We start from the raw sequence: 14,665 nt of genomic DNA, 5'->3' as shown, positions 1-14,665 counted from the left end.
AACGTACCAATTTTATCGGCTCCCTCAGAGTCCTTGTTTAACCAATGATCTAAGCCAGAATGATCATTTTGCTTTTCAGTACACCTGCATGTCCTTCCACATGTCCCAGAGCCCTGAGAGTGTCTTTTTGTGCCCTCCTTAAAACCTCTATACACCTTCAGAGCTGCAGTGGAATTGGTGAGCAGGATATGATCTCTGTACCTCATCTTTTCTTCCAAGTCCTTTGTTTGTAGTGCAGAACTTCTTATGTTCATTGTAACAAGGAAAGCTGAGTGGAAGGCAATGACTGTATTCTAAAGGTACCATTGATTACCATAGACTTCCATGATGTACGGTGCATGTTTCCACAGTTTATTCACCACAGAAGCTCTCAGCTGACTTCTCAGGAGCAGAACTGAGGATGATATTTGTTTAGAGATGCATATTACAAGTACTAGATAACTCAGCATAGGAAGCTTATACATGGCTCATCACTACACAAATACAGAAGCCAATCAGTGAATAACGAAACTTCGAAAAAAGCAGTGAGATTGAGGGGTATCTTTTGCCTGGTGCTATAACAAATAGGATACTCCAGATGGGAGAAACATTTAAGATGTTATTCAATTGTGTTTAACAGCTACTATACTCCAGGCATGATTTGTAGTTCATTATTATTTAAGTGCATTGTTGGGGGCACTGAGCTAATTCGAAATCCTGTTCAATTTTCAATGATTTCAAATAAGGAATCATTACATTAAGTATTAAACCATACACAAGAAGAGTATCTAAAACAAACAAAAAAAAAAACCACTAACTGATCAGAGGAGACCCTGTCATGAACTTAAGTGTTGCAGTTGCACCAGTCCATAATCTGACTTGAGCACATGCTCAGAATTGCTTCTTGGCCATGTTTACTCAGGCGCAATTACAAAACATTCCTCCCTGATATAGCAATCCAGCTCCTGCTGGCCTTATTCATTTGTAACACATCTGAACCAAAAATACCTGGAAAGACGAAAAGAAAAATTCAGATAACTTCATATCTATTGGAATCTGATCCTTCCATTGTTATCCATTTTATTCTTCCTTAGAGTCCTTCATTGTTACTGCTCTTAGTCTTGCTGCAGATGCAAAGATATAGCAGGTTGTGAATGGTACCATCAACCCTTGTCTTCCTATTTGTGAAGGTAGGCATCAAGCCAGAGCTCTCCTGAATTCTTCAAAGAGCTGAGAGAAAGAGAGAGAAAGAGCTCATTATGTCAAGTTGTTTAGGAAGAGTGTTTCTGGAGACAATGAGAAGAAGGATTTCCACTTGTTCTTGTAAAAACGAACAGGTCAGACTTTGTTTTAGAACTCCCACCTCTCCTACATCCTTCTGCACTTTTGTCTCCAGTGTGTTAACTGTTACTTACTGCACTATGTCTGCAAAGGCGGTGAGCAACGGCTTACATTGGTACTCAATGCCATGTTTGGCACACAAGGACTTCACCAGTGGAGCCACCTTCCAGTAGTTGTGTCTTGGCATCGTGGGGAATAAGCTGTGAATAGGAGACAAGTTCTTTTCCAGTGCCCCATTAGAAATTCTACCTTTTACACGTTCCTGCTCATTATTACTTCCTAGGAATCTCATAGCCCACACAAAACAAGACTTTTTGCCACTCTTGTCTTTCCCTCTGTCGTGCTTTTAGCACAAGGAATGCAATATTTTACTGCTTCATCTCTTCCTCATTTTTCCACTGTTATCTCTAACACCTCTGAAGCAAGGTTTCTCCAAATTAAGTGATACTGTAAACAAGAAGAATCCACTTTTTGCCCCTTTTCTCCAGAAGTAATTATCTTCACAGCTGGTCAGAGCAGGAATGGAGATGATTCCAACCTTCAGTTGTGTATTTCAGTCTTGGGAATAATAGTGTTAGTAGTTAGCATAGGTAGACCTAAATGACTGCATCAGATTATAAACAGATTGCCTTGGAACATACATTTTCACAAACATTTAAGCTACTGCTTTGGGTAGACCCTGTTGCTACTGAATTATTACACAGATCAGATCCATATTCAATTTTCACCAGTAATTCTCATCTTCCTGTGCGGCCAGTGAAGGTTCTGAATTAACACTATGATGATCTTCATAATTTTCAGTCTCTAAGGCAAATTCACTGGTGCCTACAACTATTTGTAGGATTCAGAGCAAAGAATTTCGGGGGGGGGGGGGGGGGAATAGAAGAAAGAACAATCTGTTAGAGTATGTACTCACTGATGTTCAATCTGAAAGTTCAGATGCCCAGTAAACCAGTCATTAAACAGAGACTGTTCTACATTACATGTTGCTTGGAGCTGGGAAAGGGAAAAAAGAAAAGCTAAAATCAGTACAGACTGATGACTGCAGACTTCCATTTGTCTCATAGCATACTGTACTGTGCTATTCTGATCAATTGTTTTCTTTTAGCTGAAGCTGAGCTACACTCAGTGCATGAATCATATTCCTCCTTCAGCTTTGTGGACCAGCAGCATTATGTAGACTGTCTAAAATGGATCGTGGTAAAACCAGGAGCTGGCTAACTACCAAATCCACTGCTAAACCATGTCCATGTGCCTCTTCAGTACCTTCAGGGATGAGGATTGTACCACTTCCCCAGGCAGACTGTTGTATAACTTAACCACCCTTTCCATGAAGAAAATCTTCCTTCTATCCAATCTAAGCAAGCCCCAGATGCAACAAGAGGCTGTTTCCTCACTTGTCACCTGAGAAAAGAGATCAGTACCCACCTCACTACATTCCCCTTTCAAGTAGTTTTAGAGACTGATAAGTTCTCCCCTCAGCCTCTTTTTCTCCATACTAAACAAGCCCAGTTCTCTTTGCTGCTCCTCATATGCTGTTTCCTGGTCCTTTCATCAGCTAAATTGCTCCTCTGAGCATGTTCCAGAAACTCAGTATCTTACTTGTAACAATCCTATTACTCTTCGCTTCCCAGTTGCAAGCAGGTATCACCCTTAATGCAATACAGCGGTTTCTTGTTGGAATTTGCATCAGCATGGCCACAACTGAATATATGTTTTACCTGGGTAGACACCCAGTCCAAATTCTTGTCGTAATAAATATCCATTGGGATATGGTTCATCTGTGAAACCCAGACAAACCAACTGCTCTCCAGCATCCTGTGCAATCAGACAAGAGGTCAGAATTCAGTAACGGATAAGGAAGTCAGTGATGAGCCACCGAAGTGGCAGTATAGGTCAGACCTGGAAATACATGTTAGAACACCAGATTTTCCTATCCAGCACCTGGACAAAACTCGTTAAGTAATTATGGATTTCATAAGGAATTATGAAACTTCCACATGAAACTAGAAACAGAATCAATTTCCAAAGCTCTGAACAGTATGTAAGGTATTTCTCAATTTGGTGATCATTCAGTAAAATCTCTTTGCTTTCACAGCTATTGTGGCAACACAAAACTGGATTTAATAATTAAGCAGTTTTAGCTTAAGCTCAAATAAAAAGACCAACAGAAGAGAATATGCAAGAATAAGGAACAGGCAGAGAGAGGTGGGCAGACAGATGAAAACACAAATGAAGACTGAAGAAATTTCTAAAGAGATATTACCTGAATATAAAGTAATATGCCAGGAGACTCTTCATTTCCAATAATAATCCATAAGTAAAAAAGAATCTGACATAGAAGGTCAGCATACAGGCCAAGTCCTCCCAGAGTCAAAGACAACAAAAGAGAAAATCATTAGATATTGCATTTCTTAAATTCCTTTCTTAGCATCACATGTACAAGATAAATTTCTACATTTAACTTCTATAGGATTTTGTAGTGTGTGTGGTTGTTTTTTGTTTGTTTGTTTGTTTGTTTTTCCCCTAAATTGATTAGTCTCAGGAAATCCAAATTAAGAAAAGCTAGCAGTTTCTTTATACAGCTTGCTATAATAGAATTTGAGTGGATTAACTTATTAGCAAATAGCTAAGCATTCAGAAACACAGCTTTAAGATTTGTATCAAATCACAGACCATAGCCCCTCCAGTGAGCAGCATGTTAGACAAACTATTTCATTTTGCCTAAAAGTGGCTCTGTTTCTTCTCATAACACATGCAAGAGAAAGAAGAAAGAAGCATAAGCACTGGCTATATGGCATGGGAAACAACTCCAAATGCATTCATACTGCTGACAAATCAAGGATAACAGTTCTTATAAAGACACACTCCTCTGTTTCTGACTGCTATGTACATACACTTAATGATTTTGCAAGAGAGGCAAAGCTGTGCAAGCCAAATAGCCTGTTGCACATGCCTTTATCACCAAAGTGGGGAACAATGTGTTTAGCAGAATGTATTCAGAGCCACTTAAAATTCTGTGCCCAATTGACTGCAGTATTATGCCCAGTCCAAAAGCATACTGTGTCATGCCTGAGCTGAGGAGAAAGACTGGAAGCCCACAGCTAATCCCTTGGTTGCACAAGCAGCAGTACTTACCACCCAATACCTCTTCGTGTACGCAATATAGAATGTGTGGCAGTGGAAGTAGGTGGGAAACAGGAGTGGAGGAAGAGCTGTAACGGAGAATTCATCATCACTGGCAAATTGTGCTGCTTTGCAACAAGAATAAGACTTCATTAAGATGAGAGAAGGGTGCAGAAATGAAAACCTGGAGATCAGGGCAGTGACAGTGGAGAAGTGAGAACTCTGAATCTTTCCTTTGTTCTGCTTGTGCACTTTAATAGGCATATACTATATAGCTGATGCAAACAGTCCTTAGAACTCTTACCTCACTCCCGATAAATGTACCCCAAAACAGATGTAAGCCAGTTGGTTATAAATATATTCACTTGGTTTCATATTTCAATCAAGAAGTGTACAGAAACCTGATCTCACATAGAATCATTCAGGTTGACACATCAGGAACTCAGAGCATCAGCTATGATGTTAGAGCAGGTTACTCAGGATTATATACAGTCAGGTCTTTAGCCCCTTTAAGAATCAGACATAGACTGATTATGTCCTTTGTTGCAGCCTATCCTAGCTCTGCTCAAGACTTGCTGATCAGAAGTAAGCAAGCTCTAAGCACCATTAGTATTCTCATGGTATCACAGGAAAGTAAAAATACTCACTGATGAAGAAGTATTTGTGCTGGTGATTGTATGGCATGTATTTTTTCTTTTTGATCCCAAGCTGTGAAAATAAACAATAAAATACTGAGTGGAAACTAAGCCACTCGTATGGTTAACTTGCCATTTTCCAGTCTCTCTTCAAGAAGTGCTATTCTGGCACACTTTCCACAGCCTTCATTACTACTGTCATCCTCTTGTGTACCTGCCCTAATATTTACAAACCTAACATGCCTTTTCTACAAATCCCCATTCCAGTGAACTTCTTTAATGCTTTATGGCTCTGCGAAGTGCTTTAGGGACAAGCAGTTAAGCAACCCTGAGACTTCTTCAGTTGGAGAAATGAGAAATGCAATTGCTGAAAAGAAGTTCTAAATACACTTATGACAAACCTAAATGGAGGTAACAGCCCACAGGGAGAACTAAGAACTTATACTGATACACAGCAGGAAAGAAAACAGCTGTCAGAGATATCAACAGTCTGTGTTAAAGGGGAATAATGTAGTAAAATTACACCAGAATGTTTTATCCACTAAAAGATGGTGTGATTCATAAGCGTAAGAGTTATGATAAAAACTGAGTGAATAAAGGTGAATTTCAACTGTTCGATTTCCTTGCTTTTGCACTCATGCTACATTCATAATTAATTTAGTGCAGCCTTACATACTTCAAATAAAAAAATATACTTAGTAAAAAAAATAGCCACGTTTTCCCTTTGTTTACATTTTCTACTTTCTTATTTGATTCCATATACTTAAGTGACAGTTTCATGTTGGCAAAGGTATTAATAAAATGATAATAATAATAATAATTCACTAATCACAGCTATTTCAGCAGGGCCTCAAAAAGCAATAAAGTTGTGCAGTAAAGAGTTGCACCACTGTCTTAGATTATTGCTTCTGGCAATGGCCCATCAGCACAAGCTGAGAACATCTTATGTGGACAAATAACATCTGCCCTAACTAGTCCTAGAGAGCTACAAGAAAAGCTACTGGTTCTTTAGCCCTGATGTGCCAGCTGCATGTCACATCAGACAAGCATGCCAAAGCAGCTTGTACCTCTAAGCCTCTGACATTAGCATCAAGTAATCCATGTAGGCATGCTTGATATTAATCTTCACAGATTACTAATAATTATTAATTGCTGGATTATTATAAAACCTACTAGGTCATTACGTTGCTATAACCATTAGGAGTCCTTTTCCTGCTGGGAAACACGTATGATGCAAATGCATTTGTCTAGTTTGTTTAAAATGACTTATCAATAGTTTAAGCAATTTTCAATGAACTTAATAAAAAATGTGATCTGCTCACAAAGGCTGAAGGAGACAGAAAACAACATTTGCTCAGAAACCACGACCACATCTTAGTGGGTTTTTTTATATGTATATATTTTTGATATAGTGTGCTTTTGATCGGTTCTCCCCAGTTCCTAGTACGTGGCTACATGTGCATGCACACACAGACATACTGACCTCCACAGAGAATTTCTTCCCCAGAGTAAACAAGAAAGGGTGCATGTCAATGTCAGGATCTTTCCGGAAGCAGTTGGGTTTGGAATGGTGTCGAGAATGCAAAAGTGTCCACCATTTGGCTGATGCCCCCTGTTTATGTGAAGAACAGAGTATAATAGCTACAATGTCCTCAGTGCCAATTTTCTCCAGTTCCCCTTCTTCACCCAGTGCTGAACACTTAATTCCACAGAGTCTTCAGAGCACACACTTTTGCAGGAAGGCCATCAAATCTAGAGAGTTTTTCCATGGTCAGTTACTTACAATCAAATGGCACATCACGAACTTGTGTAGCAAGTGGTTCCATTTTGTCGTCCTGAAGACTGAAAGATGCCCTAAATCATGTTGTAACCATGAGGCCTGGACCTGAAAGAGGAAAAAGAAAAGTTTTGGTGTGGCACAAAAGAATAAAGACCAGAACAATGAAATAGCTATTCTTTACTTTGAGATATCCATGTTTATTCCATGGACACTTCTCCAAAGCCACAGTCAGAAAGGAACTACGGAATGATGCCTTGAGCAATCTGATCTAAGAAAAGGTGTCCCTGCTCATGGCAGAAGGTCTGGAAGTGGATGATCTTTAAAGTTTCTCCCAGTCCAAACCATTCCATAATTCTGTGAATGTATCTTTACCAAAAATCATCACAGGTTAGGCATACTGGGAGCTCCCCACATGCAGAATTTCTTCTTATCATGTTCTGTAAACATGGGCCATATGGAGGATGTCTGCTAAAACCAAGAAAAGCTACGCCAAGTAAGGTAACAGGGAACTGAATACTGCAATAGTGTATGTATCAGAGTTGACAGAACTGCACGTGTACATGATGCAGTCTCTGTTGCTTACCTGGGAAATGGTCAGCACCAGGAGAGAGACAATAAAGGGCATGAAGGATGTCCCAAAGTAAAAGAGAACGAGCCAAGCAGCAGTATCCAATAGGAGGATGTGAGCAAGGTGCAGGAAGAAGAAGAGTTGATTCGGTTTCAGAAGTCCCATTTTCTCAATGGAGCCACGCAACTCACGGAAGTCTTTTACCAGCATTTTCTAGGGGAAGCACAAGGGTTACAATTTTCTTGCTCTCAGAGTATAGCACTGCAACCTCAAAAGACTACGTGTTTGGTGCTTCGTCCATCATCTCCCTGGAAGGTAACAGGACTTATTCAAGAGATGTCTAAAATTGTAATACCTTCTGGACGTTACTGGTTCACAAGCATCAGAGCCCAGCACTACTCAGACAATGCCAGGAAATAGGGAAGGCATGTAGATGAGGTTGACATCTAACACCTCTCCCCAGAGTATCAAATAGGAGGGGAAATGTGTGTGTGTGAAGTACCCTGTGGAAGGCATACTAAAACCATATGGACGCAGCATACTGTGCTTGTGGAAGGCTGTTTGGATGAAATTTCTCCTCTTTTTCCACTACTACTTCCAATAGATCAAGGTATGCTTTCACTTTACTGTTCCCAAAATTAATAGGGGAAGGCCAAATATCTGTAAAAAATGGCACCCAGCTGCCTTTGTATTGTCAACCACTGAGGATGGATTATGGAACAAATGACTACAGCACAGGTGATAGACCAACCTACCTTTTTCTTTGTCAGTTCAGCAAATACATTCCAAACCTTATTTCTGCTTCAGTGAAGTCCAACCCAAAGAACCCTGCCATACTAGCTTGCAAGCAGTAAGGCACATGAATGCTCTAGTGCAGGCCAGCTGTAGGAAATAGGCAAAGCATGGCCACAGTCATGGACCAAAGGGATAGGAAGTAGGCTTGGACATAAGGAAGCAATGGTGTCCATACAACCCCAAGGACAATTGTGTTCCAAGACTACTCATGTTTTATTGTCTGCACCTCTTCCTTTCTTTGAAATGCAAGATTGATTACTTTAACACTGCCATCAACACTGCTTCTGTGGATTATTATGCATTTTGGACTACTACTGAAGGCTAAGAACTGAGTTTCACAGTCTGTATTGTAAAGGCTAATACAGTATCTTCTCTCCCTACAAATACATACAGCAGAAGGGAATACAGTCTGAAATCTCACTATCAATTGACGAGAATTACTGAGTTGTTAGTTAGCTCTTTCTCAAATGTAGAGAAGGAAGGTGATAACTAATATTCATGAGAGCCAAGGCTCTAATTTATATAGTTGCTATGATAAGAAAAAAAACTTAGGAATGACATTCTCAGCCACCTAACATGGATTTAAACCAATACTCATGTTATTTATAAGTAATAACAAAAATTTATTAAGAACCTGGGTCCCTTTGTTTTAGAAGCTACACTAATAGAGAAAAATAAGTTCTAATCTCAGAATATTTGTCTTTGATCTTTGATTTGTGAGTGTGGACTTACATTTTTAGTGGGCTCAATACTGGGTTGATCTGGTGCCAGCTCTCCTATCTGCAGTGGCTTCAAGTACTTGCTCACCAGCAGCTTGTCAACATGGAATGCTACAAAAGCATCCTACAGATGCAGAAGAGTTGAGGAAGAGATAAGGAAAAACACAGTGTTACTACCTTCGATCTGTTGTGCATGCTAAAACATTCATTTGGAGCAACCGCAGTGACAAAGACTGCTGGTTTACCTTTCTACTCCTTTTTTGACCTTCCATCCCCACCACCACCTCCCATCACCTTTGCCTTGCATGCTTTTAAAATGGAATTTTGTTTCAACTGGCATACTTAGGACGTCTGATTTCCACGACTGCAATTACTCAGTAATTATGAATGTGGAAGCTGTGGTGTCTTTTGTTCACAGGCATGAGAGATTTTGATCTTTCAGAAATACATCCTTCTCAGAGGCTGCATTCTTACTTTTCCCCAAGTAGACATATAAGAATACCAAGAGTTCTGACATATAAATGCTACGTAGTCATGGAAAACTAAACTAGAAGTAACACGAGTTCTGCAGGAGGAGCTGATAGCAATGTGAAGTCTGCTTCAGGAGCCAAATCAGAACTACATTCCAACCAGCACTGGGTAGAAAATTCCACTCCCAAATTAACTAACACAGCATGGATTTCATCAAAGACCAAATAATATAGGCAACGTTTGCCTAGTACTTTGAGATACTCATACAGAAATGAATGTAAGGATGCAAGTCACATGAACAGGCCTGGTTAGGTGTTAACTGATCTCTCACAAAGATACAAGCATGAAAAAATAGTGGTGTGATGGCTTCCAGGCAGGGCTGTGGAGAAAAGTGCAGAAAAGCAAGAGGAGACAACTCCATTAACAGAGCACGTACGGAGTAGCAGCTGGAGCCCTGAAGGGAATAGGAGTGCACACTTGGATGTGCTACAGCTGAGACTGAGCTGGAAATGCGGTCTGTAAGAGCAAAACTCCTTCATCTGTGGAAAATTGCTTTTGTACATTCAAACAAAGGGCATCATCTTACTGCTCTGCTGGCATGCTTTAAACCGTCTCTCATCTGAATCAATTTCTGCCAGTCTAGCCCACATCAGAATTAGTGCTTTTACCACATTTCAGCCCCAGATTGCTACAGAATCTGTCCTATGTTCCAAAACTGTAAAGGTCCTGTTCAACAAATTTTGAGTCCTATGTGCAACACACTAAGTACTGAGTGCATAATCACTATCACAGGTGAATCTACGCCAGCAGTTCCCACAGTGAAATTCAGCAACAAGCAAGCAGTCCTAACAACAAACAATAAGCAAGCAGCTTCTCTGCAAAATCATCTACAGGAAGGAACACTATTTCATGTTGTTGCGCTAGCAGGCATTTTTACAGTTGCCAAAATGCAAACAAGTTTAACTAAACTGCAATCCAGAAGAAAAAAATCCAGTCTTGATACAACTGTTCCTGTTTTCTTTGTCACTTAATCCCCCTCTTCTATCTGCTGTGAGAAGAAAGGAAAATCAGCAATAAAAGGAGTCTACTTCACTCATTTTCCATTCCTCAGATTCCTCTTCTTACTGAAGAATGCACATCCAAAAGATTTAACAATTGACCTATTCCAGGATGCACAGACCTCACTATAGTCTTCTGAATTTTTATTAACAAATGCCTCTTCCACTACTTCCTCTCTCTGCCTCCTATGTTAAATTAGAAGTCTATGGGATTCATACTGTCTCACGAAACTACACTGAGTACTGAAGAGGAATTTCTTACTCTATCTGCAATGTTCAAGTTGTCATCCAGTGTGACAATAATTGAGTTCTCTTTAAACAGTAAAGGTTAGGTTCATATACAATCAGGCTACACATAGAGCAAGGAGTCAATGCCACTCACTTGCCTTGCTCCTGTTACAGGTTGCCAAAGGTCTGCATGGTTTTCTCTGTACTTTATTACATGACTGCGCCATAGACATACTTCTACCAAATAATCCAGCCAGGCATTTTCCTATTATGGTGAACAGCCTATTTTACAAGCACATCTGTGAAGACAGTTGAGTTGAGGTCACACAAAACTGGCTGTAGGGTTTATCAGGGCTTATCATCTGAACATGATATCCATTAATAAGATGAAACTCAGGTCCTAGAAACAAATAGTCTGTATTTTTCAGGTTCGTCCATTATTCAGTCTATTCCAGCAGCCTGAGATGAAAGAAATCTGACAGTACTAACTAAAACAAAGGAATGATGGAAAATATAGAATGCAAAGTGCTGCTAATTTTCATGAGCATTTTCATTTTACATCCCATACATATGGGAGATCCTGGAACTATCTGTCATTTGTTGCTCTTTCAAAACACAGAGTAAGGAAGCAATCTTATTTGTCACATCTTAGTGATAAATCAACAAAAACACAATTTTCAACATCTGCATATGACAGAAGTCAAGACTCAAGGAACTTGCTTAAAGTTTTGATATGCATTCCCACAGATTCCCACAGCATCAAGATAGACAAGAATGGTGCTGAATATATGTTTTCTTTGTCCACAGACTAACATGCCAGCAGTTGGTTTTTAGCAGATTCTTTCAATTTTGTTAATCCAAAGGATCAGAATGTCCACAGGCAATAACAATAGAAACTTTTCTGGAGTGCTGCTAGTGAAAGTGTGCTGTGCCTTTTTTTCCCTACAAATTATGTGGGATGACACTTAGGAGGGGATACCCTTCCTAGAAACCAAGAGAGCAATTTTACTGTAGTTGCCTTATGTCTTTTAAGGTATCTGAGACATCTTCCTCTCTTAACACATGCTGTAAACCACTGCAGTTATAGCAGCTGTAAACATCAAGAGATAAGAGCAGTCCTGAGGACATTGATGGGATAAACAATTACAGCCTGTTTGCCCCAAGAATAAGCCTTTTCATAAGCACCTTCAATCTGGAGGTGTTCAAGGCCAGGTAGAATGGGGCTCATGGGCAGCTTGATTCGGGGGAACATGCCCCTACCCACGGCAGGGGGTTGGAGCTCAATGATTTTAAGGTCCCTTCCAACCTGTTCTATGATTTACTAGTTCCAATAGCATAATCTGGAAAGCTTGCACATAACAACACTACCACTGAGCCTGTTGCAGCCCCTCAACCCCCATGAATTTCCAGCACAATCATTCCCCACTTTCCTGACACATGATGCTGGCCAGGCACCCCACACTCCGTACAAGCTGCTGGTGAGCATCTCTTTCCCATCCTGCTACCTCTCACCGTGACATCCTGCCCAGCGTGGCTGCTGATAAGAAGGGCACCACCTGGGTGCCTCCGGTAGAAGTGGCTGATGTCATACACCTTCCTGTCGATCACCACCCAGCGCTCCTGTAGTGCTGGACCCTGGCCTGTGCGCTGTGCAACCTCCTCCCAGGTGAACCATCGCATCACTGGCTCAGACTCCGCATTCCCATCCTGCTTCCTGCCCCCATGCCGTGGAGCCATCCTTCTGCTCCTGTCACTGCTCAGCCTCACCCAGCAGCCCCTCCATCCTGCCTCTGTATATAAAGGTTGGGACACGTCAACTCAACACAACCCCCGCCCACCTCGTTTTCTCACTTCATCTTTCAGGAAATACAAGTGGTGTTGGCAAAGCGACAACTGCAGGCAGAGCTCCTCTGGGCTTCCCTCTTCCCAACCCCCACTCAACAAATACTCACTCAAACAAAGCCTCCTCTTTGCAGCCCAGCAACAACATTGCAATGCAAGCAACCAAAACTACCCAGTAACTCCAGGTGCTGAGTGCCAGACCATTTACTTTCTTGTTTGTGAGCTTGTTTTGTTCCCAAGACTTTCTGTGTTCTTACTACAGGAAAAATGTCACTAAGAAAAATAGTTCCTACCTCTCAAAATAATATCCCTCTACAGCTCTCCTGGGACATTACAGCCCATGAACCCCTTAGTGAGAAATGTGAATTGTGCAGAACAGGAGAGGGAGGAAGAGGCTTCCACAGCACCCCTTGCTCCTCAGAGCTCTGCACTTTGTGCCTTTGATACTTGTGTAACTCTGGGGTGGCAAACACAAACTGTTACACTAGGTTCTGATGTTAGGCTTTTTCTCCCCTTTTCTCTCTCTTGTAAAATTACCAGCTTTTGGAAAAAAAAAAATACAACTATTAACTTCAGGAAATTGTTAGTTACAATTTGATTTAGTTTTCTGGTCTTCCTTAAGCAGTCGTGGCGACCATTTTATTCTTTAATTTAGAAACAGACTATAAAGTCTTGAAACTATTCTAAAGTCACAGCTGAATTAGTGATTTCACTATTCCACATAAGAGAACACATGTTAAAGCAGATATTGGCATCCGTCAGGATGGAGGAACGCACAATGAGAGTGGTTTTCAAATTATGTGACTAAACCTAAAAAATTAATTTGAGTTATCTTTTCATTACTTGCAATATTTCACTTGAACTAATGCCCACACATTCATAATATTTCTCACGTACCCACCAGTATTTTTTCCATTGCTTTTGAGTTTGCGAGGGTCAGTTCTCACTTGGTAATAATTCTGCGGTTCAAGTTAGAAAGGTTAATCCAAATAACCTTGAGAAATCTCACAATTATCACAGCTGAGCTGTTTAAATAGTGTTAATGGCTTTTCTCCTTTATAAGAACACGTGAAAAGACTGGAGCCAGTTTCTCAGTTTAGCTGCCAATGTCAGCCAATAAAAAAAATTGATAGTCATTACCATTGTGTTTCTTTGCTTCTTCCCTTTCATTACAGGCAGTCAGAAAGCATACTTTCTTGTTCCTGGGCTTTGTCATCCCTCAGTCTTCTGATATTTTCTGTGCGCTAAAGTTGAAATAAGCCACTTCTGGTTCACTGGTACACACTTTTGGGAATACAGCAGGACTTGTTCCTTTTGGCATCCCTCCTACACTGGATATTGTGATGTTAAAACAAACAAACAAAAAAACAACCTGATCAACCATGGTTCATTCCTAAAATGATATTGGGAAACTTCAGAATCATAGAACATCCTGAGCTGGAAGGGGTCATACAAGGATCATTAGATCCAGCTCCTTGCTTCTTGAACTCCAGCAGCTTGGGGTCCTTCCTGCTGTTGTGGGGATCCTATCCCATTCCCTTTGGCCCTTTGGGCTGCCAGGGCACACTGATGGCTCATATCAACTCACCACCTGCCAGAACACCAGATCTCTTTCTATGGGGCTGCTCTTCAGCCTCTTGTCCCTCATTTTGTACCTATAGCCAAGGTTGCTCTGTCCCAGAGGCAGAATCTGGCACTTACTCTTGTGTAACTTCATCTGGTTGGTAATTACGTAAGCCTCTAATTTGTCACAATCTCTCTGCAAGGTCTCTCCACTTCAAAGAAGTCAACGGTTTCTCCCAGTTTTGTATCATCTGCAAACTTACTTAGTACATGTTTGAGTCCTACTTCCAGATCATTTATAAAAGCACTGAAGAGAACTGTCCCCTGAAACGGAGCCCTGTGGAACCCCACTAGATACTGGCCACCAGCCAGTTGTAACTCCATTTACTATTAACTCTTTGAGCCTGATTCATCAGTATCTTTTTGCCCATTGCATTATGTATTCATCTAGCCGTATGGTGCATATTTTGTCCAGGATACTCTGAGAAACAGTATGAAAAGTTGGCTGAAACCCAAGAAGATCACAGCAACTGGCTTCCCTTGGTCAACCTTGGGAAGGA

At 40.7% G+C, this 14,665-nt stretch overlaps 1 protein-coding gene across 1 annotated transcript; it reads right to left on the bottom strand.

Annotated features, from left to right (window-relative positions):
* Positions 1 to 795: 795 nt before the first annotated feature.
* On the bottom strand, positions 796 to 12,437 carry LOC136060929 (acyl-CoA (8-3)-desaturase-like). Its single transcript, XM_065755732.1, has 12 exons — positions 12,213 to 12,437; positions 8,957 to 9,067; positions 7,445 to 7,642; positions 6,865 to 6,966; positions 6,565 to 6,693; positions 5,094 to 5,154; positions 4,459 to 4,535; positions 3,587 to 3,684; positions 3,042 to 3,138; positions 2,237 to 2,316; positions 1,395 to 1,520; positions 796 to 1,209 (listed from the first exon to the last, which is right to left on the bottom strand). The coding sequence occupies exons 1-12, from the start codon at positions 12,435 to 12,437 to the stop codon at positions 1,158 to 1,160; spliced, it is 1,356 nt and encodes a 451-aa protein (XP_065611804.1). The 3' UTR covers positions 796 to 1,157.
* Positions 12,438 to 14,665: the final 2,228 nt, after the last annotated feature.

The sequence above is a fragment of the Cyrtonyx montezumae genome, unplaced genomic scaffold, assembly GCF_038088225.1.
Source record: "Cyrtonyx montezumae isolate F1298 unplaced genomic scaffold, pur_monq_1.0 scaffold_10, whole genome shotgun sequence".
NCBI lineage: Eukaryota > Metazoa > Chordata > Aves > Galliformes > Odontophoridae > Cyrtonyx > Cyrtonyx montezumae.
This window is presented reverse-complemented; position numbering and strand designations above follow the sequence as displayed.

Bases quoted from the DNA above. Each gene is read 5' to 3' on its own strand.
- LOC136060929 (XM_065755732.1), bottom strand. From the start codon at position 12,437: ATGGCTCCACGGCATGGGGGCAGGAAGCAGGATGGGAATGCGGAGTCT. The intron at 4,536-5,093 runs GTGAGTATTTTT...TCTCCGTTACAG, and splicing joins GCACAAATACTTCTTCATCA to CTCTTCCTCCACTCCTGTTT. The intron at 1,521-2,236 runs GTGAGTACATAC...TCCTATTCACAG, and splicing joins AACTTTCAGATTGAACATCA to CTTATTCCCCACGATGCCAA.